Here is a 27397-nt window from a genome sequence, read left to right as displayed (position 1 = left end):
CAGCCAACAATCAATTTATTGAAAGAAACTTTTGCTGAGCGCACAATCTCCCGTCGTTTTTTTCATTTTTTTCGAGTTATGTGAAGTCGCTTATCTAGGCAAATAAAACAGAGACGAGGGACGCCGTGGTAGAAAATGTTTGACGCGTTATTGCCGACTTACGGTCCCTTTGAAATATAGTTTCCCCAAATTATGTTTTTCGAAAACCATAAATAATAGTATATTAATGTCTGGAAGTCGTATTATAAAGTCTCGGTTAGAATATTGTTGTCAGATTGGGGAAAAGTACAGTAGTTCCCAAATAAGAGGCATAGATCGATTGGTATCAATTATTTTCTGCACTCACTCAATTTTAGTAGAATATATCATTTTACAAATTTCTTTCTTAGTTTCTTTTACATATTCAAGATTTGAAGGTTTTGAGTTTTCGTTTCTTACTTATCTCATAAATATCTTCCCTGATTACTCTACTCTCTGAGAAAAACTAACCTCCAATGTTCCTGTATGAAATTCTAAGGTTTATTATATTAAATACAGCTATCAGAACTCAATAACGAAGACACTAATGTAATTGAATAATACGAGGGCTGCTATATATTCTGCTGGCCTAATAATGAAAATAGCAATATTTATCAACGGAAATGGTTTTATTGTTTTTCAAAATATTCTCTATCAAGATTTATACACTTTTGCATGCGCTCAAACCAATTTTCGAAGCACTTTTTCCTCTCCGATTGAGACACCTCCAAAACATGGTTTTCGAATGCTTCAACAGCATCTTCTGGCGACGAAAATCGTTGACCACGCATTATTTTCTTGATGTGTGGGAATAAAAAGAAGTCATTGGGTGCCAAGTCAGGGCTGTACGGCGGATGACCCATCAATTCGACCTTTTGGCCGGTCAAAAAGGCGCTGGTTTGAGCCGATGTGTGAGAGCTCGCATTGTCATGGTGCACAATGATTCGTCTTCTCTTCTTCGTTTTTCGAATTTTTCCGAAGACTTCAGGCAAACAAATGGTGGTGTACCACTCAAAATTGACCGTCCTACGTTGCTCAAGCGGAACAGTCGCCACATGACTAGTTTTGCCGAAGAAACAGGCGACCATTTGCTTCGAAGTACTTCTTCTTCGTTGGATTTGGCTCGTCTTGGAAGACCCACACGGTCGATTGCTGTTTTGTTTCGGGCTCATACGCATAGATCCATGATTCGTCACCCGTGATGATCTTATAAACGTCTTTTGAAGCACCGCGATCGTATTTTTTCAACATTTCTTTACACCAATCCGCGCGAGCCTTTTTTTGAGCGATTGTCAAATTGTGCGGGATCCAACGAGAACAAACTTTTTTTACGGCCAGGTGTTCATGCAATATCGAATGTATGCTGGTGGGAGAAATGCATAGGCATGCCTCTATCTGAAGGTATGTTACATGACGGTCTTGCATTATCAGTTCACGTACGGCATCGATGTTTTCTGGCACAACGGCTGTTTTTGGACGACATTCACGGAATTCGTCTTTGAGCGAGCGTCGGCCACGATTGAATTCGTTGTACCAGTTTTTCACAGTGCTATGGGATGGTGCTTCATAGCCATATAAAGATTTTAGTTCATCGATGCACTCTTGTCGTGATAATCCACGTCGAAAGTTGTGAAAAATGATCGCACGAAAATGTTCACGAGTTAATTCCATTTTTTGACCGAGATGAATTTTTTAATTCCCTGTAAATAAAACAATTCACGATTAAATGACAAAACGTTCTGAGTGATGTTATGCTAAAAAATGTCAAACTTTCCAATGGAAATGTCAGATTGCACCTGGCAACACTTAGTGTTGCCTAGGCCAGAAATATATATAGCAACCTCCGTATCTATAGATTACTTGATATAGACCTCATGTCAGGGTATGTATTTGAACTGACTTGTATTATCCTTAATATACAATAAGAATATTTCTGTGGGGCTTTAATAAAGGAATTAAAATAATTTAAATGTACTATAGCCGCTCTACTTTTGTACGATACCCTATCTATTTTGGAGCTAAATGGTTTATCAATCGTATGGTATAGTTCGTACTCTCTAATATAGTTTCAGTATTCAACTACACTCTGAACTATTACGTTTTTCAACTCTACTTCATTTTTGTTGAAGCGCTGAATTCGATATTATCGCGATCGAACAAATTTTCGTTTGAAGTATTGTCAACTTCAACTTTTTTTGTGGTAATACGGTTTTCAACTCTGTGTCAGTTGCGTTGACTATAATATGAAAAAACTTCAACGGCTACCAAGCATTTTTCAACTCAGCTGCATTTTTGTTGAAGTTTTAAAAAATTTATTAGTATTGATTTCAACTTAATCCGTCAAAAAAATGTCGGTTGAAATATTGTTAAACTTTATATTTTTCAATGGCAATATTCGTACGGTGAGGTTGTCAAGAATATTGAATAATTACAACTGCTATTAAGCAGTTGAATTGAAAATTACTGTTTTATTTAGAATTAATTTAATTTATGGAAAAATAGAAAGGCTAAATAAACTAGTTTATAAAAAAAAGTGGTTGAGCTTGTGGTGAAAATTGCCGAAACGTAATAAAGGTCAAAACTAATGTCCATTTGAATAATTGTTCCCTTTTTCGGAAGCACTAACTGAGTTGCATTGTTTGTATTTTTCGTTTAACATTTTCACCTATTTAGTTGTCTCTCAAATTCTCACTTTCTAGCTTGGGAGCAGCAATAAAACTGCAACTGAAAATCGGTATAAAACTAGTTATTATTCAATAGGAAAAACTTGTTCTAAAGTGGAATTACTCTAACTTCAACTCAACTGAGTGGAGTTGAAATCGGTATATAACCGCATATTTTCAAAAAAGAAGTTCTTTATTTCACTAAATATATGCATGGAAATAAACCGAATACTTTTAGTAAGGCGGGATATATATGTACATGAGATACATTTAGGTATGCAAAATGTATGTGAAGAAGCATTTTTCAGTGCAATTAATTAAATAATTTATTAGTGAGTAAATGAGCGAATTAATGAGGATGCAAATGAAGTGTGATATTGCCAAGTGTCTTGTATTTTTTTTTCCTTAAAGTGTCTCTGTGCGAACATTGGTAATTGCTTTCATAAGGCTGAGAATACCTTAAAATAAAATACATTTAAAATATAATTTGAAAAAAAACAGCCTTGTTTTACTAAACAGTTACGAAAAATAAGCAATCAAACTGTGTATTTGCTCGCATTCATTAATTTGAAATATTGTCAAAATTATTTTGATCACTAATTCAATTTATTTTTAATACACCTTAAAATAGCATTCGAGAGCTTATTTTTAGCTGACAAACTTTGGTGATATTTGTTTTTAAAAATGAAATCAAAATGTGAAAATTGCCCACAAGTTTTCTAATAGCTTTTATATTCAGAATTTGGAAAACATAAATTAGAAAATAAATTTTCACTGCCAACTCGGCACATCAGATATCTGTCTTCTTCTTTATTGGCGTAGGCACCGGTTATAGGCGAGAGATATCTGTCTAGAGACTAAAAATATTATTTTGAAAGTCATGGCCGTCATTAGTCGGCCAGTTTGTCGCATAATTTAAAAGGGGTATCGACCTTGAATATTCCATAAAACTGGTATCAATTGCAAGTGTTGCAAATATCTTTTCAAACCAACAAAAAGTTAATTTTTTTTAAACAAATTAATTAATAAAAATAATTTTGTATGAATCATAAGTTTTTTGTTTCCATTTTTTTAACTCATAATTTGTAAATATTCGCTCGATTTAGTTCAGTCGCATGCAAGGCAATAAATTTGTTCCGCCTTAATTTAGTTATAAATGCTCCAATTATTTAGTATAAGAAATTGCAAAAGAATGGCTGAAGCACCATAGAGATATGTAGGTATTTGTATTTTGGTCACTAAAAATGTGGCAATAGCAACCAAGAATAAGACATAAGAATGCAGTGGCAAGGAAGCAGGGGAAAATCTCACAAGTGCAGTGCCACAAATAATATACATTTTAATATGACATGAAAATAATATGAAATTGAGTAAAATTATATTAAGTGAGGAATATTTATAAATAAAATTGCACACTTCAACATTCGAGAAAATTCACATCCGTTGTGTGAATTCAAGGCGGACTGACGGGGCGTATGTGGAACATTTTATTTTATTTATGTTGAGCAAATTAAAAAAATGCTATTTTTCCTTATTGTGACTATATGAAATTAGTTGCAAATATATATTTTAATTTATTTCTTCAATTTTTTGAAACAGTGAATTATTAAGTACTAGCTTTAGACTTCGCTCACTTTGAATATCTGAAATAAATAACAAATTTTATTTCATATAATAATAGAAATACTTAAATTAGCGTGATAACTCACTATATTGTTTGGCTGGGAGCATCAGTGCCGTTATACCGTATGCAATGCAATTCTTAAGTATGAAATTTCGACGGGACGTGGTCATTGTTGTTGTTTTAACGGGTATCTAATCGCCGTTAGAATAGTAAAGATTAGATAAGTTGTCATCGACGTCATCCAACTGTAGGCCCACGAAACGTGGTGTTTTGACGGGGTCGGACCAAAGGGAGAGGAGTGTCAGATGAGTCGGGTTAGTGGGGCATGCAAAGAGGAGGACAGTGTCATGCGGAGACTCATTCCACGTAGGACATATATTAGATATGTCGGGGTCTATTCTGGATAAGTAGGAGTTTAACCTGCTATAGTATCCAGAACGAAGCTGCGAAGTTGCCTTTCTGGCGGCAACTTGAGCTCTTCGTCTGCAATAGGTGGTGGTTTGACTCCAAGTACACCATTCACTGAGAGGGAGTCGGTGGAACAATTCCCACAACAGCCGGTTCTACGCATCGGAATTTACCCGGATTTTGTCCGGCCAAGGGCTGGATCTAATCCCGTTTAAATCGGTATGTCTTAGGACGTGGTCGTGTGATTGCGTTTCTATCGTTTTTCTTACTTTCTTTTGCTCAGCTTATTTTTTACGCCAAGTTTTGAAAATATACATAACACCCCAATTTATAATAATAATGCGGTATTTATTAGTTTAGGTAGATGGCTGATCCAGAGGTCGCAATAGCACTACTACCACATGCAGTCCTTTGTGAACCAATAAAAATAGAACACTGTGTGTCAAATATAAACTTGCACAGGCGTTTAATTGCTATTCCCATCAGTTCGGCGGGATATATGGATATCTGGAAGTATGAGCTCCCAGGTGTTTAAGCCTTGATCTCTCAAGTACCTCGTCTTCTTCAATACAGTTTTCTGGCTTTCGATAAGATTCCCAACCTTACAGCCTGGTCGTCCATATGGCAATGACCTGTTGAAACCTCCAAAAATACCGAGAGACCAGTCTTACGGAGGGCAAAGGGCTCACGATCGATCTTGAGACAAAAGGATCGTGAGACAGCGCATTAACAGATCCATTCCCATTTTACTGATAGCGGAGCTAAGGTACCTTTCCTTCTTCTTCTTCTTAATTGGCGTAGACACCGCTTACGCGATTATAGCCGAGTTACAACAGCGCGCCAGTCGTTTCTTCTTTTCGCTACGTGGCGCCAATTGGATATTCCAAGCGTAGCCAGGTCCTTCTTCACTTGGTCCTTCCGACGGAGTGGAGGTCTTCCTCTTCCTCTGCTTCCCCCGGCGGGTACAGCGTCGAATACTTTCAGAGCTGGAGTGTTTCCGTCCATTCGGACAACATGACCTAGCCAGCGTAGCCGCTGTCTTTTAATTCGCTGAACTATGTCAATGTCGTCATATATCTCGTACAGCTCATCGTTCCATCGAATGCGATATTCGCCGTGGCCAACGCGCAAAGGACCATAAATCTTTCGCAGAACTTTTCTCTCGAAAACTCGCAACGTCGACTCATCAGTTGTTGACATCGTCCAAGCCTCTGCACCATATAGCAGGACGGGAATTATGAGTGACTTATAGAGTTTGGTTTTTGTTTGTCGAGAGAGGACTTTGCTTCTCAATTGCCTACTCAGTCCGAAGTAGCACCTGTTGGCAAGAGTTATCCTGCGTTGGATTTCTAGGCTGACATTTTTGGTGGTGTTTACGCTGGTTCCAAGATAGACGAACTTTGAAGTCGTAGATAATTTCGTCTATCTTGGAACCTTTCCTTGCCAGTTCATAATCTTTACAGCTACCTGCGATTCCGTTGTGTCCTAGAAATCATACTAGTTTTATCACAAAATTACTCGATGCCAGATATAACGAGATTTGACATTACTTTACCTTATTAGTTAGTGAGCTCAAAACTAGTAACTCCACCCTGTTATAAGAGTGGATAGTCACTTCTCTGAAGAAGGCCATACTTCAGTGCAATATATCTACTGCTACCTTGATGACAGTCATCTCCGCTTGAAGAACACTGGGATAGTCAGGAAGACTGAAATTGAAGTTGATTGCGAGCTCTTGACAATATACCCCTCAACATTCCTCTCAAGTTTTGAGTCACCCGCAATGAAACTTCTTACCCTCTCCTCCAACGGCTTCTACCCACCCATAACTTTTTCGTAAGCTAGTGCGCAGATATTGTTTGGCGACTCCATGATCTAAAAGATGTGGTATAAAATCAAAGCGTGTGAGATTTTCGTATGTTCATTCATGTCTTCATTTAGAAACCATGATTCCCTGAGTCTGATAGCAACTTTCACGGCCATACACTTTCTAGCGATATATATGGGCACTACAAGTACATACAAAATGGCGTTAAATATCATGGTTATAGTGGATCATAGGGCACCGCGCATGCCGAAAAGCGCCGCTCGTTCAACTCTCTCGAGCTCCTTGGAAGTGTGGTCTCTTCTGGGGCCCTTCCCATAATACATAATGAGCCGAACTATGGTGCCGTAGAGCTAGGGGACTACTTTCGGTAGAAGGCCTCAACTTTTGTCAATGGCTCCCCTGCAGCAATATAAAGAAATCAATTTTCTGCGGTAGGTAGGCAATACTCTCTCATAAAATTCAATTTTTTGCTGTCGACTGCGGCACCTGTAATCGCGCATTTATGGATGCGTGGTAGAGGGGGAGATTTTTTTCAACTTCAATTTCAGATGAAGCTCTTGGATTGCCTTTTGGAACCTCGTTTCAATTTTTAAAGCACCACGAGTCGCTCCTTGAAAGTAAATGTCAAGGCTTAACGAGTTGAACAGTTATGAAAAATTACAATCACAAAATCCTTAAGCCATTCGGTTGGATTACTTTTAATAATAAAATATATTTACATTGTAAAAACAGCAAATTTGAACAGAAATTTAATAAACTTAACAACAAATATTTTGGAAATCAAAAATGATTTGGAAATCCAAAATGACTGCAACGTGTCTCCTCGCTTTTACTGAATTAATGCAATTGAACGGATTCAGGTGAAATGCGCCCACATGGATCTAGAGCGTGATATTAAACTGCCGGTGTGGTGTTGTTGTCAATTTTTCTTCATTTTAAGTGCTCTACATTGTTTCCAAAACAAAAAAAAATGCAAAAACGAAACTTGGCAAAGCTCACGGGTCGTAAAAAAATATATGTACTCATATGTAATATACGATATATTATATGTGTACGTTCTATAATTTCTGTGTCGCTTTCACCGCTTTTACATTTTATTTCTGTATTGCGCATCAATAATTTTGCGTGTGAATTGTTTTATTTATTTGTTAATTTTTTTAATTTTTTTATATTTTTTTTGATAAATTTTTTTTGTTTTTTTTTTTTTTTTATTTTTATATTTTTTTTTTTTTTATTTTTTTTATTTTTTATTTTTTAATTTTTTAATTTATTGATCAACATGCGTGCCGTTTTATGCTATTTTCGAATTGTCAGCGTTCATACTTGTATTTTTCCCATAATTGCAGTTTTGCAAAAGCGGTTCTCATATAATTTTTCTTCGACAATTTGCACTTTTCTCTTCCTCTTCCTCAGCATAAATTGTTTACAATATCATTTACTAGATATGTATGAACACACTTATAGTTTATTGTCACAATTTCGTCGCTATTAATAATACCTTATTGAGTAGGCACTAAGTGTGCTCGCGGTACCTGAAGGTCATCATATCTTCCGACAAAAATCAGAACGCACCTCAATTAACAAAAGCACAGCTATACATTCGTATGGGTCGTCAACGGTATTAGGCGGCATTATTGGCTGAGCAAATGCATTTTTTCATATACAAATGTCATTTGAATTTTCGCCCTTGCGGTATGTGGCAAGCAACTTTCTATTGCACAACCCAACGTCTCCCGCCGAAACAATTATCGCAATCTCCCCCCAAGCGTTGTCACCTGTCATTGTCACACTGCATTTGTGTGTTCTTGATTAATAAATTATCGCTTGCTCGTTTCTTTCGTCCTACGTGCAACAAAAAATACAACGTGTTTAGTTTTTAATTAGAAACAATAAAAGATTTCACATTTGTCGTAAGTTTTATTTACCTTTTGTGGACATAAGTGTTAATTCAAGCAAAAAAAAACAGCCGTGCCAAAAAAGGAAATAAATTCTTGTACTACACGTGTACAAGTTGTTTATTGTTATTTTATATTTCAAAGTGACAATCGTACAAATTATCAGCCTCAATGACAAACAGTGAGTAAAAATATTTTCCACATAAATGGTGGAACTCCGTGTGCTGCTATGGCTATATATAATCTTAAGGCCACGCAGAAGGCGATGAACTCGTTGGTCCACAGATCTACAATAATTTCCGATGCCTGTAAAATTGATACAAATTGCTCCGTAGCCACAATCCATAATCTCTAGCTCTGTTCTTCAGTGACTCTCTCTTTTCTCATTACTCAAGAAAAGCTCACTTATGCGATATTTAATTACATTACATAGATATTTAATATAATTATTATGAATGTATGTAAATATAAATATCTTCCGGGGATCCGAGATTATTCATATTTGCAAGTATCTTTTTAAAAATGGGGCGAGAAACTGGAAAATGGTTTCCTTATTCCCTTCTAGCTTGCAGTTACGTCAAATAATGTTACAGTGCCCCGTTATAGTAGCTGTAGGTCTGTAAATATTATTGCTGGATCTATTTATTAAATTCTTGAGTTTTAGTCTTGTCATATTTCTCTCGTATCCACTTCGCTATCTTGCATTTGGTTGTAGATTTCATTCTGTTCGAGTCATTTGTTCAAATTGCATTTTTAGCTCCCTCCTGATCGTTCCTAGTAGGAACGGTATTGTCTGGATCTCAAACTCGTTGTTGGTGTCGTTATAGCGGCAGATTTCTGCCGAGTTGATAGTCCTTGACCGCATAAAAAAACCGGGTTTATTCCGATTACGTAGACCCCACTGTCGTGCCTGCCATTGCCAACTCGTCTACCTTTTCGTTGCCACAAATATTTCCATGACCGGGAACCCAAATTATAGAATTGCCAGTGAGATTACCTTCCTACAATTGCTGACTACCCTGGGATCAATCTGTGGCGTCGACAAGAACAGCTATACCGGTTGGCTATCCATGTGTACTTGTATGATTGCTTTCTGCATCGTATTGTAGTTATTCAATAGAACACCAGAATTCTTCTTAATACCTGGAATTACTAGGGATTTACTTGGAAGATGTTGGCTGTTTTAGAAAACTCTATAACTGTTTCCTAACGGGAATGGTAAATTTCAGCCTAAAATACGATTGAATCAAAGTTCCGTGAAATAAATGGGACACCATCCAGTTTAGACTAGTAGGTATGTTAGAAAAGGCTTACGGTGATTCAATCGTACACAAGACTATGAGTGGTACAAAGCCTCTAAGGAAGCTCGAGATATCGTTGAGGGTGTGCCTCATTCTTGAACTGATGAATATTAAAAAAGTGAAGGATATGGTGCTTGAAAATCGTCAGGCAAGTGTTAGAGAAATGGCAAAAGAGCTCAACAACTCTCACGAGTCCTTTCGAATGAGTTTGGTGGATATTTTGGGTATGAAACGCTATTTTCAGCCGATCGAAGAGATAAAACAAAATTCGCTGAAGGAGATGAAGGCCGTCCCAAAAAGTGCTTATGAGAAGTGTTTCGAGAAAAGATAAAATCGTTGGCAAAAGTGTATTACATCTGCTGTGGATTACTTTGAAGACTAAGAAATATATACTGATGAATAATAAAATATTTTGCGTTTTATTTATAATTTCCGGGTCGTTTTTTGTCACAGTGTACGATCGCCGTGACGAGCTGAGTTGATTAAGCCTTATCCGTCTATCAGTTTTTGAGATAACGACCTGAAATTGGTACCCATCAACGCCAATTTCTATGAAAACTTTTTTCTTTGCGAAGTGTATTCTGGCTTCGGTGCAACCGAAGTTAATATTTTTCTTGTTAAGCTTAGCTGCGCTCAGAACTTTTCAAGTGCTCACACAAAAGTTCAAAACGATAAAATTGGCATTGCTTTCACAGTCTCATACAAAATTTATTTATGATATTTATTCATGTAGGTACGTAGCGCCGATTATGCCAAACTAAAAATGTGTGTAATTCAAATAATTTTCAAATATTTTTGCTTAATGCTTAAAAATATGAGCACACACGCAATGTCAGTGAAATTTCAAAGCGAAATTTTTGGCTTAAAATGTTGCTTTAATTATTTGCTGTTTGCTTTAACGCTTCATGTGAGTAAAAATAAGTAAGGTACATGGTTGTGTGTGTATGTGTGCGTGTATGAGCAGTAAGTAAAATTTGTGTTTCTTCTAAATTTCATGAACTGCCGCCCGCCGCACACCGGCCACTTATTTATGCTTGATCTGATTTCGCGCGTCGCGCGGCTGCTGTCGTGTCGTGTGCACTGCAAACACAACGCCGGCCAAGCGGCTAGGCGCGGTGACGCACGGCGCGCGGTGGCAGGTGGCGCTGTGGTGGAATATGCGTGTTTCACGACGTGAATGCATACCGAAGCGTGCCGCGGGGTTTAGATGGATTTTAATGGCGGCTTGTCAGATTTTTTTTTACAGTTATAGTACATGCATTAAGAATTTGGTGTCTTCGTTCACAGTCATAATATTGCGTATAGAAAATTACGCAAAATTTCGTTTCCTCCGGGCACCCCGCCTACTATAGTGTTCCATTGTGTAGACGTATGGTAGGGAAAACGTTGAAATGTTGCCAATTCTTTTGGGCTGTATATATATATATTTGAATGTATGTATGTATGTATGTACATTAACAAAACTTATGTTATTTCACTAATAATTGGGCAATGTGCCGCCGCAATATTTTCGAAAGCCTTTCAAGCGCAAAGAAATGCATGTGAAAAATTGCTTTTACTCATGTGTCTTCTCACTCACACCTCAGCCGCGTATAAATAATTCGAAATGGTCGCAAAATTTGTTTATGCTAAAATATTTCGAACACGTAAATGCCAATAATTGCACCGTTATGAGTGTTTGCCAACGAAATTTTTCAAAATTTCACCTATCAATGAAATTTCTACGCGCATACAAACATAATTCCGTTAATTAATCCGTTAATACTGTTGTCACAAAAGCTGCGGTTGCCTTGGTTACAATTTCCATTGAATGCTGCGCTCAACGGCACCCATGCGGCCACGGTGATGCGCCAACCCAAATCAAAGTTTCCAATAATTCATATTATTTTTATAGCATATGTTTCCTGTTTGTACTCGGCGGCAAACATAAACAAATGTTGTATGTACGATGTGTGAGTGTGCGCACATTTTTGGCACAGAATTTGCGTGAATTAATGCTTTTTGTGGAACCCCTGCTGCCAGCCGCCGTGTGTTGGTAAGGAGGAAGGTTCTAAAGTGCCTGCCAACCGCCAGTGGCGTCCGCGCAATTGACAGTCGTTTGTTTGGCTTTACGTCTGGCTGTCCATCAGCGCTGCTGACGAGCTGCTCCAATTACTGGCGCGCCACTCGCGCGTTTCTTGGCGTTTGCGCGCTCTTTGCTCAGTTGGAAACTAAAGATTTTCGACAGATTCGGCACTATCTTTGTGCTCCAATACTTTGTGTACCGTCGGCTAGGCCATATGGTTGGCTTGCACTTGTCTGTGTGTGCACTTTGTTTCAGCGAAAATGCTTCAAAAATAAATCCATACATTAAAAGCACAACGCTCCCCAACACAATTCAAAAATCTATTTACAGTGGTGTGGCAGTGGTTGATATGCCGAAAATAATTGTAAATCATACTGAAAAAAGAAAAAAAATGTAGTTTTAAAAATTCTTCATATATCTTGAGACGAAATAGTTGGGGTATCAAGTTTTGAATCCAATATTTTCCTTTCCCAATTCCTGCAACTAGATAAGGTTATGGTGAATAGCAGAAATCCTTGAACCCTTAATTTTGCATGGAAATGGTGATCTATTTCAAAGTTCCCTACTATTTTTTTTATTAAAAAAAAAGCAAAGGAACTTCAAATTTAATGGAGAATGTTTATTATATATAAAGAACATTCTTGGACCTTTATTTTTTTTGAATGCTATCTCTTTCAAATGTTTTCCGTGGCTACCTCTCAGATGGTAGATCCGTTGAGTCCAATTTTTGATGACTTGTTCGAGCATTTCGAGTGGTAACTGGCGAATGACACTCATTATGTTTTGCTCCAAGACCTGAATCGAAGCAGGGTTGACCGCATAGACTTTAGACTTTAAAAATCCCCACAGAAAAAAGTCTAACGGTGTGATATCACATGATTTTTTTTTTTGTCATTTGACCTGCTCAATACGTGAAATTTTCTGCTCACCGAAGAGTTCTCTTAATAAATCAATTGATTGACGCCATGTGTGGGAAGTGGCGCCGTTTTGATGAAATCAAATGTTGCCGAGATCACGAGCTTCAATTTCAGGTATCAAATAGTCGGTTATCATGGCGTGATAATGATCGTCATTGCCGGTTACGTACTCACCGGCATCAATTTTGAACAAATATGGAGCAATGATTCCACTGGCTCACAAACCACACCAAACCGTTGTTTTTTCTGGATGAAATGGCAGCTTTTGAATCTCTTCAGGTTGCTCTTCGTCCCAAATGCAGTAATTTTGCTTATTTATATACCCGTTGAGCCAGAAATGGGCCTCGTCACTAAACAAAATTTGACTCGAAAACTTCGGATCTTCTTGGAACTTTTCAAGAGCCCATAAAATCGGAAGTTCGAAAATATTTTTATTAAGTATATGTAGGCTCAAGGACCCAATTTTAACCCTATATCTATATCGTCTAGTTTCAGGTGTTACAAACAACCGTTAGCTGAACAAATCAAACCAGAATCATCTCTCCAAATGTAAAATCCACCATATCTCAATTATAAAGGTCAATCATTATTTTTTAAGAGTCGCTCTGAATTTTTCGAAGTAAATTTTTAAAATGATCGATCGCGTCAAATTTCTTGTATTTTATACAATTAACGTCAATCTCTCAACACTGTGCAGCACGCATTCTCCTCACTCAAGCCTTACACACATTCGTACATATACACTTATAAAAGAGCACATATGCAGTTTCTGTTTCTGTTTCAGCTGATCGGAAAATTCATTAGCAACTCGCTCATTAAGTCCATGCACGCTGAGAGAAGTAGAATTCGCCTTACGCTCACTATTGCGATGGCAACTCAGCCACTCGCCTATAACATTTCGAACACCGCGAATTCGCTGTTGTGTATGTGTGAGTGCTGATTTTAATATTGAAACATTTCGAAAAAACACAACGTTTCAAAATTGGAATTTTCTTACTCATACACGGCCACAGTTCATATTTTGACTCGGCCAAGTTAAAAGCGTTTTTTGAAGAATCTCGAAATTGCAGTCGGAAAAACAAAAAACAAAAAGTGTATCAGCGGCAATTATACACACGGCACACATTTTGTGTTGGAAGCGAATTTGTATTGAGAAACGGGCGATTTTCAACTGAATTGTACAGCTGAAGTTCAGTCGGTCAATCGGCGTGCACGGAAATACATTTGGTACATTCATTGGCATTCACTAGGCGGTGAAACGGTTTCGAAAGTTCTACACGTACTACAAACACGCTCGTTTTTTTGACACACACTGTCACTGCCATTTATAACACAACGGTATCAACGCGCGTAACGGACGGTTTATTTATTTCGCTTGATTAATTGCTAGGGATTTAAGTTTCGAAACATTAAAAAGAAGTGTGAGCGGTAAAAAAAAACTAGAAATAAATATGGCCGACGTGGAAATTATGCAAACCGTTTCGGAAACGAAGAAAACGAAGAAAGTTAAGAAAACAACAAAACGACGCGAATCTGAAGTTCAAATAACCGAAGTTGAACAAACCGATCAAAATGAGGAGAAGGGGTATGTGTCGTGTCGTCTTGTTTTGTGGCACAGTGCATATGAAAACGAAATTGGAGAATGAGAGTGAAATCGTTTCTGGAAGGTTTGGAGTTTTTTTGTTGTTCTGAATTGGGTTTTTTACAACTTGATTGGATGCACTGCAGAAATTTGTAGTATTTACGCGATCAGGAGTAGCTAATAAAGCGGCGATTTTTATTGCAATAGTTTAGTTATAAAGTAAATTTTATGTAGAAATGGTTTTTGAAGTCATTGGTAATAAAAATGTTGGTTGGTTAGGAAAGCGCTCAAGTTTAAATTTTCTAAATTCAAAACAGGAAAATTTTGTAACTTACAAACGATTTCAAGATTACAGTTACAACCTTATAAGGGTTTAGAACAAAAGATTTTGATAGCTTCTTTGCTTTCCTGGCATAGACACCGCTTACGCGGTTATAGCCGAGTTTACAACCACGCGCCAGTCGTTGATTGTGATAACTACAGATTATATTAGAGAATTAGGTTCTGTTCAGACTTGATAATGCTACAATTTTTGCAATACTGTAATTAATACAAAACATATTGTATTTCTTGTTAACAACTGATACCCTTTGAAATATATGTACAAATGATCAGCATGATTGTTCCCTCACTTTTCGAAACATCAATCTCAACTTTAGCACGCTCCAAAGAGCTGCTCAGTTGCCGGAACTATAGCATATGGCTGCCTTAAAAACTGATCGGTCAAAACCATGTCCGTGTAAGGAAAACTTTTTTAGTTGAGAAGCTTTCTTCAAATTTGGCACAGATTTCAAGGCAGCGTTACAAGCTCCGAAAAAATCTTGCTGCCATACAAACTGAGCGTTCAAATTCATGCCATTGTATGACAAACTTTTTTATTTGATGAGATATATTGATGAAATTCGTTCTGGTGTATTTACCAAGATAATGGTAAAATCTCTGAAGGAATTGTTCAGATCGATCCACCATAGCATATAGCTGCCACACAAACCGACTGATCAAAATCGAGGTTTTGATGGAAACCTTTTTACTTGACAAGATATCTTCACGAAATTCGACATAGATTATTGCCCAAGGTAACGCTATAATATCCGAAAGAAATCTACAGATCGGATGACTATAGCATATAGCTGCCATACAAACTGACTGATCAAAATCGAGGTCTTGTATGGAAACTTTTGTAGTTTTGAAATATAATATAGCTTCGATTCAACCAAAGTTAAGGTTTTTTCTTGTTTTTTTTTTATTTTTATTGGAATTTATTAATTATAAAAACATACTTCCATTTTTAATATATTATTGTTAGAATTTTTTTAAATAATTATTGTAATAGTTTATTATTATTTTTTTGTTTTTGGAGAACTTTTTTTTAATAATAACGTTTTTTAATAAATAGATTATTGCCAACTAGAATACGACTTTTTACAGTAAAAATTCAGTATTAATTACAAAAGTTGATTATTTTGAAAAATTACTTGGAGAAGCGTTAAATTTGAAATATATATTTTTTTGGTAAAAGTTTATTCTTCTAAATGCTAAATAATGCAGAATTCATTTTCATTAAAATTGTTTTGAAATTTTTTGATGTTAAATATGGTCTCGAATTGTTCTGAATATTTGAAATTTTTTTCTTGCAAATATTTTTTTTTTTTGTTTAACATATAATTTATTTGCTATCTTTATAAAAACAGTCATCAAATTTTATAAATGAGAATCATAACTGGATTGATTGTGCTGCATTGAGACTAATCAATATATTTTTCAATAACATAATTTGCTAAAAATATTCTTAAAACTACTTAAAATCCATTTGGAAGCTCCAAAATGTGAGTTCTTTTTAAGCGTCTAATATCCATACTGTTGTCCAGTAGATTTATTACCAATCAGTTTTCATGATTAGACAGCCTATCTATATACCTTCGACAAGCTTTGCTGATTTCGTTCTTAACAAAAGATACATTTAAGTCTTCGTAAACTTCGAAGTTGCACAAAAAATTAAAAAAAAACTTCAAAATATTCCGATTTTGGGGACAGCTTCCGTCGTATAAATTTCAAATGTAAAATGCATTTTTTTTCAGTTTTTAAATTATTTTTAATTTTTTTATTTTTTTATAATTTTTTATTTTAATTTTTAAGTATTTTTTTTGAAATTATATTTTTGATTTTTTTTTAAATATTTAAAATTTTTTTTTTCTGAAATTATTTATTTATTGTTGTTTTTAATATTTTTAAAATTATTTTTTTTTTGATTTTTTTAAAATATTTTTTAAATTTATTTCATTATTTTTTTATTATTTTTGTTTTAATATTTTTTTTTTAATTTTTCTTTATATTAAAAATTTTTTTTTTATTTTTTTCTATATTTTTTAATATGTTTTTTTTTTTGAATTTCATGACCTGCTTTCAAAACCCACTTTCTTTATCAGAGTAATTTTTTTACTGTTCTACAATTATATAATACAATATGTTTTGCGTTTTTATGCAGACAAGCGAAAAAATTACATAGGCGCTTATTTCGCAAAGTAGCAAACGTGTGCCTCATGGAAAAATCTTAACGCAAAATAAATTCGGCGAGAGTCTAAACAAATGCTGTTTTCAGCTAAAACCGAATTATTAATGGGTTTTTAATAAACAGCAATAAATTCTGAAATAGCCGCAAGCTTTAGGGAAATGTTGCTCACCAACACAGACGTAAAAGTTCACAGAACTAAACAGAACAGAACAATGTAAGCTACATATGTATATTATACAAACATACATACATACAAATGTACATATAGAGTATGTAACTGCAAAGCGATCGCAGACTTTTGTGTGGCTATAAGAAACTGCAGGCGTTTACTTGGGTCTAGAACTAGCACAAAATACACGTAGAAATTTATATGAAAACAACCGAAAGACTTGAAGCATTTCAAAAATACTCGAGCTATGCAGTTGGCACAAACAAAACGACACATGTACTCCCTTACTCCTTGATTTACGCAAAAGGTACAACAAACAAGCTTTTATAAGTGTAATTTACAACAAAAACAACAACAACAAACCACATTTAACAAACAAAGGACTATTTCCAAAGCAAAAAAACAAAACAAAACATGAAGCAGTGTTTCTATTGGGCACACTTTAACAAAATACAAATACAACAAACACTTGTTGTCAAATACAACAAAATTGAATGTTTTTGAACTTTAACTCGAAGTATTATTCTGAAAAATGTTACACTGCACAAAACTACTTAGCTTACAAACAAATTTGGTAACTCCACTAAACACAAAAGGTTAACAAATTGCTCAAATATACTACAATAAACACACACATATACAGTTACAACATGCACATCATGCATTAAGTGAGAAAGTTTTGTGATACAGACAACAAGAGTGCATTACAAACCCACAAACATACATACATTTTACACAACAGTACATTTAACTGTCGCGTTACCGCTGGGCGTTCCATTTTAACATTCCCGAAAATTTGCTTCCCTTTTCAGTTGATTTTCAGTGGGGAATACACGAAGGCCATGGACAAGGATTGGCACTCGGGCCATTTCTGCTGCTGGCAGTGCGATGAGAGTCTAACTGGACAGCGCTATGTCATACGCGACGATCATCCTTACTGCATCAAGTGCTACGAGAATGTGTTCGCCAACACGTGCGAAGAGTGCAACAAGATCATCGGAATCGATTCCAAGGTAAGTTGGGCGCTTTTTTTAAGAAAATTGAATATAAAAAATGAGTCACGAAATTAGACTTGAAAATTAGTACAAAGAAGTAAATAAGAAGAATTAAGGGATTCCATGGATTTTCACGGGTAAAAACTAGCCTTTTTTCCGCAAATTTTTTTTCAAATAAAAAATTATTTTATTAGAATTCTTGTTACAAACAGACTTTATTAATAAAGAAATTCTGAAATTTTTGGAAAAAAATATTTTAAACTCGGCCTCGGCCATTGCGGCACCATTTCCGGTGATCCCTCGGAAAAAAGATGGCCCGCATTGACTACATAACTCCTTACACGATCATCTAATGTGAAAAAATATGTGTTTTAGTTAAAACCTTAACTTAGAACTTGGGTGAAGGAAAAAAATCTGAAAATTGGATTTTTGGCAGACATTTTTACAAACAAATGAAAATTTCGTAACATTTCTTTTCAAATAGTTGTAATCGAAAAAAAAAACTTTCGTCAAAGTCTTTAAAATTTTATCTCACAGACCTGTGTAAGGTTTCATGAAGATCAGTCGAGAGTAGTTCTCCAGAAAAACGCGTTAAAAGACCGCGCACCTAGCCTAGATAGCCTCGAGCGAACAAGTTCTCAAGGGTATATTTCCGAAATTATTACACGGATCAACTTGAAAACTTAGGACAGTATTCTAGAGATGTAAATTAAATAATCTAGAGATGTAAATTACATTGTATGTAATTGTAAATATAAGCTGAGATACTACTTCATATTTTACCTTTAGGCGATGGTTTGGTTTCAAGGTGATTTCATGTCTTGAGTTGCTACTGTGATCAAAAAGTAAGGTGACAATGTTATTCAAAACTCCCGACTATCTAGAAGACAAGTAAATTCGTTTTAGGTTGGTAGGACTGTCTATAATAATTCCCAAGTATCTCCGTGTCCAAAAAAGGGGTTATTTTTTGAAATTTACTATGGTTGATTTTGCTTAGCAAAGAACTTGCTTTAAATTTTGTTTACGGAGAGAATATTACTGTACGGACGCGCTAAAAATGTACTCGAAGGCTTTTGGTGATCAAAATTATTTTTCTTCTTTTTCTTTACTGGCATAGGCACCGTTTATGTGGTTATAGCCGAATTAATCACAGCGCTCAAGTCGTTGCTCTTTTGCGCTATTTAGCGCCAATTAGAGATACCAAGTGCCTAGTCAAGCCTTTCTCCACATGATCTCTCCAACGGAGTGGAGGTTTTTTTCCACCGACGGGTATTGAATCGAAAATCTTCAAAGCTGAAGTGTTATCTTCCATCCGGACAACACGACCTAGCCAGCGCAGCGACTGTCTCTTGGTTCGCTGAACTTTGTCCGTGTTGCTGTATATCTTGTAACACTTATCGTCCCATTGACTGCGGTATTCGCCGTGGCCAATGCGCAATAGATCATAAATCTTCCGCAGAACCTATCTCTCGAACACTCCTAAGGCCCACTCATCAGTTGATGCCATTGTCTACGTCTCCGCACCATATAGCTGAACGGAAATAATGAGGACGTGAGAGCTTGGTCCTTATTCGCGTGGAGAGGACTTTACTTTTTATTTGCCTACTCAGTACAAAGTAACACCTGTTCGTAATAGTGATTCTGCCTTGGATTTCAAAGCTGATATTGTTGTTGGTGTTGATTCTGGTTTCAAGATTGACGACATCAGAAGAGTCCAAAGTAGGCTGAGAACGCGTTAAACACGAAGATCGCACATCGAGTACGAACCGACAAAAAATCGTAAACTCAAAATAGTAATTTGTTGCAAACGGTAGCAAAGTCGGAAAAAAGGCGCTTCAGTCTCGACGTTTGATGCAACCGTCATTAACCGAGAAGCACAAATATCCAATCGGTCGCTCGTAGACCCTAACCCAGTCTCTGTGTGGCTCCTATGCAACCGTCATAGCCCTAACCGAGAACTGCCCAACTACCACTTAACCATACCAATTGGCCAGTGACAACAGTACGCCGCACAGCCGTACTTTCACCGAGCAAATAAATTCCCAACTACCACTTAACCATACCAATTGGCCAGTGACAACAGTACGCCGCACAGCCGTACTCTCACCAAGCAAATGAATTCGCTACATACATCAACCAGCCTAACTGCACCAAGCATCCGGACTAGGACCTAGTAAAGGAACTCAACCTTAAATAAGTCCAGCAGGACTCTATTTGAGGGGGAGTACTGTGGGCACTCAGACAAGTCGTACCACATCTGGCAGCACTGTTTGTCAGTTATTCTATTATTTCATTCTCTTTATGGAAATTTACAGTTTCAACTGAATTCTAAGCTTTTAGTTTTAAGAAGCGTCACTTCTTGTACAGACGCCAACAAGTGAAGAAGTCTTTTGAGTTATCTTAATAAATAATCTGTAAATATATATATAAATGTGGTGTTTCATTCGCCACATAATTGGTATCGAAGATTTGTTGCTTAAAAACTGTCGATTGATATTTAGAGTCTTCGTTGATGATCTTGGAACATCATTTGACTCAGCTCAAACCGATGGTGGTACCACGATAAAGCACCATGTCATACTGCATTGGTTCTTCACGACTTGTTTGCCAAAAACTCGACTCATATACATACTGTTGCCTGATCACTATTTTCACCTGATTTGGTTCCATGCGACTTCTAGCGACTTGGAACACAATTGAGAACATATAAACGGAATCAAAGAAGATCTTAAAGCATGTTCCTGAAAAAGATTACTCCGACTGTTTCGAGAACTGGAAAAATTGTTGACAAAAGCACGTTTAATAGGACGGGATTTGAAAGAATTATTACTCGTATGCTGTCAAGAAGCAGAATAGTACAAACAGTTATACGGGATGCTTTTTCAAGCAAGTTTTTGACACGAAAGCAGCGTTCAAAGGTAGAACTGTATAACGGATTGAAAACGGCTTTTTGAAACACTATTTTTTAATGGCATTAACCCTCATAGGTTAGGTTTAGCTCTCTTGACTTCGGCAGTTAGTCTACTGGCAACTTCGGCTAATCATGTTCGGCCAACAATTGTTACGACAGTACTTTGTAAATCCTCAAAGGGACCATGTTTCATAGAAAAAGTTTTCCTCACAAATACATGATTTTGGTCCGTTCTAAACTATATATTCGGAGAATGTACCGTTGTCCCAGGTTGTAATCCGTGCCAAATTTTGTCAAAATACGTTTTACTCACAAAGATTTTTTCGGAGATGGTAGCGTTACCTTGGACAATAGCTGGGTTATGCTATAGTAGTTCAATATAGGCGGTTCCGACAAATGAGCATCTTCTAAGGGAGAAAAGGACGTGTGCAAACACTTAGATCGATATCTCAAAAACTGGGAGACTAGTTCGCTCATTTATAGAACTTTGCGACAAACTTAATATGTATACGCTTATCAGGCTATAACACTATAAAATGATTACATCATAATATTTAACTAAATTATTAAATACCATTTGTTTTCCTTCTCTCTTAATTTTCCTTCAGGATCTTTCCTACAAAGACAAGCATTGGCACGAGGCCTGTTTCCTTTGTTTCAAGTGCCATTTATCGCTGGTGGATAAACAGTTTGGTGCGAAGGCCGACAAGATCTACTGTGGCACTTGCTACGACGCACAATTCGCTTCGCGTTGCGATGGCTGCGGCGAGGTGTTCCGCGCAGGTAAGTCAAGCCACCAACATACTTGTGACTAACAAATGGAAACTATTCCACTGGAATTTATTGAGTTTATTAACAAAATTCGTTGCATACTTTTCGGCAGCGCCAACCAAAGCGCTGGCTACCGTTTAGAAAGCGTTGTAATTTATTACAATCAAGTGTAAAAAAAAAATAACTGAAAATAACAACTTCAACGTCTGTAGCCTAAAACTAGTTTATTTTACATATCTACAACACTTAACCACTTTCTTGCGACTGCAGATGAAACGGTCTTCGTTCACATGTCATTGGCATATTGAGTTTTATTCGGCCCCTCTGGCAATTAATTACCGACATGCAATCAGGCACACCAAAACGACATAAATGCCCGAGTTGCACAGTTGCCGGTTGCTCGCTGTCTCAATTCTGCTCCACAAACATAAATTGCTGCAAGTCTATTTTGTCGCCCAGTCGCCCGGTTATACATGCCAATTGGCTAACTGGTCCACCAACTCCCAATTGGTTACTGAACGCACACACATGTGCATATGAAACCATATACGCTTAAATTTTTGTACTAACAGTGTGGTTGTGTGCGTGCGCCATAAGCGGCAGTTGCGCATTTTTGGTGGCCCAAGAACCATTGCGCATGCGCACCACTTTGGATTTTGGTCAGCGTGACATTAAGCATTCAGCAAAGCCATATAAAAACATTTGGCGTAAATATTGAAAAATGCAGTACTCTATCGCTGGCTAAATGAAGACACAAGGCCATTTCATCCACATATTTCGCCTTTTGGCATGTCTGATGTTCATCGCTTGGCCACAGCAATTTGTGTAGTTTTCAAAGAGTTTTAATACTTCTTATCAATTTTTGATAGTAAGAAGCATTCTTTGTTTTCCATAAGTGTGGTTGCGTGAAGAAACACACATACATATGTGTATATACAAGTATTTAGATATAAATATGTATCTCCAGTGTATCTTCATCTCATTTGGGCGGAATTTCACGCCGTCAAATCAGACATTAAGGGCCATGTGCCATCTTTTTATAGACTTTGTATCTACATATATGTATGTATGTCGCATTAGTAGAAGTATGTATGTTTTTTTTTTTTTTTTTTTTTTTTTTTTACGAGGAGGAAGCATCGAAAGCCTGAACCCATGTCAGTGTGGAACTTTAATCCGAACTAAACCTCCTACTGTCTTGTACCAAACCCCCGGTACCCCCGTCAAGTATTACGTCGGGAGGAAGGTTGAGTATTACTCATACGTACGTGATGGTCCCAATGCATTAAGTAACAAGCTGCATTTACTTGGCCCTACCTCGGTTTGTCTTATACCCCCCTAGTACAGTGATTGTCACCAAAACCTTCTTGTCTGCTCCAGTCATGGTTTGTGTGTCGCGTCTTAGTTGTTCGTTGGAATTTGGAGTAGTCTTCTACGTTGTTGTTCTCCAGCTCTTTGTCGTTTCATGATTTTTGCTGCCACTTCGGACACGGCTTTCCACTTATCTAGTGATTCTACCATTTGAGACACTAGGTTTTCTGGGGTTGGGTCTACCCCGAATGCGTTTCTCAAAGATTGCCTTTCTTCGTCGTATTTCGCACATAGGAAAATTGTGTGCTCCACATTCTCGATGATCTCGCCTCCGCAATAGTCGCATACATCGTTGTCTTCATGATTGAATCGCTTCAAATATGATTTGAAACAGCCGTGTCCAGTGAGAACTTGGGTGAGGTAAAGAAGTATGTATGTCACTGGAGCCATTTGTATGGAACGCACGAGGAAAACAGTCGAGATAAACGTCTGGGTTCAACTGTAATCATCGAAGGCTTAAAAGTGTAGAAAAAGCAGTGTGCTCGTTAAAAAATTCACTGTTGAGACCTGCCTTGGTATTGTGGGAGCTTTTAATAACGTCCTGACGGAAACAGTCGTAACAGCTCTGGACGATCTTGGGGTTGAATCAAACATCAAACACATCATTTTCAGTCTTCTGTGCGACAGAGTGATTGAAACGGAATGGAGCAATGCACTTGCTCGACGAAATATGAGTAGGTGAACAACACAAGGTGGAGTTCTCTTTCCTCTTTTATGGTTTCTGATCATTATCTACCTGCTTAAAAAATTTGAGGAGCGTAGCTGCCAGGTGATTGCCTATGCAGCATATGTGGTACAAACGATGTAGCACTTATGGTCAAGAAAAGTTCATGCGTACCGTGTAGGAGTTGACGCAAGGTTATCTCAACATCGCATCAATTTGTGCAGACGGTAGTGGTCTCGCCATCAATCCAAATAAAATCGAGATGGTTTTATTCACTAGAAGATACAAGATCTCGGTGGCACAACTGCCACAAATGGGAAACATTTGTCTGCAATTGGCGGATACAGTAAAATATCTAGGGCTTATATTTGATAGGAAGCTTTCATGGAAGCCAAATATCGAAGAGAGAGTGTAAAAATGGCATCGATTGCCTTATACTGATGTAGCGGACTCATTGGCAAAAGGTGCCGTCTCTCACCGTAAGTGTTCCCCTAGCTCTCTATATATAGACAAGCCCATTATGTTTTATGGAATCTTTATGTGGTGGAGGGCTCTAGAATAGACCACACTTACAAAAAAACTCGAGAGTGTTCAACGGGTGGCGCTCATCAGCATGTGTGGTACACTAAGGTCCACCCCATTCATGGCATTTAACGTCATCTTGCACATAGTGCCTGTAGACATCGTTCGGAAGGTGTATGGTTGCGAAAGTTGCTATCAGTATCAGAGAATCTGGGTACCTAAAAGATGACATGTCTGAACACTCGAAACTCCTCACACACTTTGACTTCATATCACTTGGATCATGGAGTCGCCAAACCTAACTTTGACGGCTCCTTCTGTACCCATATACCGACGAGGGAGTTGTGGGCGGGAAGAAGCCGTTGGAGAAGAGGGGCAGTGAGCTTCTTTATGGATTGGTTAAAGCTTGAGTGTAGGTTGATGCAGCCTCCTTCAGAGAAGTCGCCATCCACTCAGATAGAAGTGCGGTGATACTAGCCTTGAACTCATTAGCAGTGCGTTCAGGGTTGATCAAGGAATGCCTTACTTCGTTATCAATAGCATCGAGTCTCTTTCTGATAAAACTGGTATGCGTGCCAAGCCACAGCGGAATCGCAGGCAATTGTTAAGTAAATGAATTAGCAAGGAAAAAACCCTAAAACAGCTATCAGTAGAATGGGAGCGGGTCGGCGTTCTCGTATCCTCTTGTGTTCTACCAATAGATAGCTGGGCTTCGTTGAAGCAGGGCCAGCCGCTGTATGCTATAATAATCTGATATCAGCACTTCTGACACCTTAAACACTAAGGGACTAGTTCGCCTATATATTTTGGGTGCTACAAATTTCGTGGCAAAGCAGTTTGTCTTTCATGCCAGACTTTCACTTGCAAAACCCTAGACAGATACATATGTAATTCTCTGCGAATGTTAAATTATTTTTCCGTAGTTGACGATTTTGCAAGCAGCTCAAATTTCCGTCTGGGCAGAGTGCATACTGTGATATTTTCTTACTTCCTCATACCCACATCAGACATCAGCGCTTAGCATATAGTAGTAGCAAACGGCTAGCAGCGATTATATCGTCTTCAGCAGTGCGAATATAGTATTTCACAAATAAATACAAAATAATGTAAGCCAAAAGATATGAAATAATTAAAAATTAGAGGTGCGCATTTTACAGCGGCTGTTGTTGTCTAGGCATATCTGCATATAAAAAAAATTAAAAAGAACTTTTATATAATATAATGCAAAAATATACTTACATACTTCTTACACATATCTTTCTGTGAGCCATTTTTTTGTATTTTATGACATTATTTGCTTAAAATCTTACTAAAACCTCTTGAACCCACACAATTCGCCGGACTACAACAGAGAGTCTGTGTTGCCATGCAATTTGTGTAGCGTGATTCATACGCATATGACAGGAACAGCGGAACATGTGTACGAGTCTTCACAAGGTACATATATGGCACTTGACCAAAACGCGCTGAACAAGTCATTAAAAAATTATAAATCGTGGCTTAACATTATAATACAAAAGCCATAAATTATGCCGCTTCGATGTCACATTTTCCAAATATCTTTTTAATAATTATTTATGTATGTTTTTGGTAATTGTTTTACACATGTAATTTTTGTTAATTATTTAAGGGAGATATATTATATGCAACAAAGTGATTCATATTAAAACAAGAAACAATATTAACTTGGGTTACACCGATACCAAAAAAACCTTCACAAAAAATGTAGTTTCCATACAAGAACTTGATTTTGATTGATCGGTTTGTATGGAAGCTATATGATATAGTGGTCCGATCTAGAAAATTTTTCAGATATTGTAACGGTGTCTGGGACATTGCTCCCTGCCAAATTTTGGGATAAAGTATTGTCAAATAAAAAAGTTTTTCATACACGGACTTGATTTTTATCGACCAGTTTGTATGACAGCTATATGATATAGTGGTCCGATCTAGAAAATTTTTTCAGATATTGTAACGGTGTCTGGGACATTGCTCCCTGCCAAATTTTGGGATAAAGTCTTGTCAAATAAAAAAGTTTTTCCTACAAGGAAATAATTTTTATCGACCAGTTTGTATGACAGCTATATGATATAGTGATCCGATCTAGAAAATTGTTCAGATATTGTAACAGTGTCTGGGACATTGCTCCCTGCCAAATTTTGGGATAAAATATTGTCAAATAAAAAAGTTTTTCATACACGGACTTGATTTTTATCGACCAGTTTGTATGACAGCTATATGATATAGTGATCCGATCTAGAAAATTTTTTCAGATATTGTAACGGTGTCTGGGACATTGCTTCCTGCCAAATTTTGGGATAAAGTCTTGTCAAATAAAAAAGTTTTTCATACACGGACTTGATTTTTATCGACCAGTTTGTATGACAGCTATATGATATAGTGATCCGATCTAGAAAATTTTTTCAGATATTGTAACGGTGTCTGGGACATTGCTCCCTGCCAAATTTTGGGATAAAATATTGTCAAATAAAAAAGTTTTTCATACACGGACTTGATTTTTATCAACCAGTTTTGATATCTTAACAAATAAAAAAGACAGAACTTGATTTTATATGTATGACAGCTATATAATATAGTGATCCGATCTAGAAAATTTTTTCAGATATTGTAACGGTGTCTGGGACATTGCTCCCTGCCAAATTTTGGGATAAAGTCTTGTCAAATAAAAAAGTTTTTCATACAGGGACTTGATTTTTATCGACCAGTTTGTATGACAGCTATATGATATAGTGATCCGATTTGAACAATTTCTACGGAGATGACACACCTACTTTAGAGAGTAACCTGAGCCAAAGTTTGTAAAGATATCTTAACAAATAAAAAAGTTTTTCATACAGGAACTTGATTTTGAACATTCAGTTTGTATGGCAGCTAATCGGAAGCGAATTGCAGCGTACAAAAACAATTATTATTTTTATTATTTGTTACAGTTTGGTTGACAATGCCAAGCGAAATTTTAAATTTTTTTTTTTAATATTTTAGCTAAATTCTAATTAGATACAGAGCCCTTAAATGTGCTTCGGATCGTGCAGGCAACCTACCCAGCAAAGCATGGCACACTTGTTTTGGTCAGTTTCACTCGACTTGAGCGTAATTTTAATATATTTTAGCCACAATTAATAGGTATTTTAATATATGTGCATAATACACACATACATGTGTA

The 27397-nt window shown here is 36.8% G+C and overlaps 1 protein-coding gene across 6 annotated transcripts in view; it reads left to right on the top strand.

Moving 5' to 3' along the window:
- The window catches only part of LOC126762990 (four and a half LIM domains protein 2), a 253696-nt gene that overhangs the window by 190684 nt on the left and 35615 nt on the right, over positions 1–27397 (top strand). For 5 of the 6 annotated variants that reach the window (XM_050480123.1, XM_050480120.1, XM_050480121.1 and 2 more), the window contains 2 exons: positions 17795–17995; positions 21497–21671. In XM_050480123.1, the coding sequence (XP_050336080.1) occupies positions 17795–17995; positions 21497–21671 (376 nt within the window). Of the gene's footprint in view, positions 1–13744; positions 14305–17794; positions 17996–21496; positions 21672–27397 lie in introns of those variants that run through there. The other variant, XM_050480125.1, reaches the window with a different exon arrangement.

This window comes from Bactrocera neohumeralis, chromosome 6 (assembly GCF_024586455.1).
Source record: "Bactrocera neohumeralis isolate Rockhampton chromosome 6, APGP_CSIRO_Bneo_wtdbg2-racon-allhic-juicebox.fasta_v2, whole genome shotgun sequence".
NCBI classification, from domain to species: Eukaryota; Metazoa; Arthropoda; class Insecta; order Diptera; family Tephritidae; genus Bactrocera; species Bactrocera neohumeralis.
This window is presented reverse-complemented; position numbering and strand designations above follow the sequence as displayed.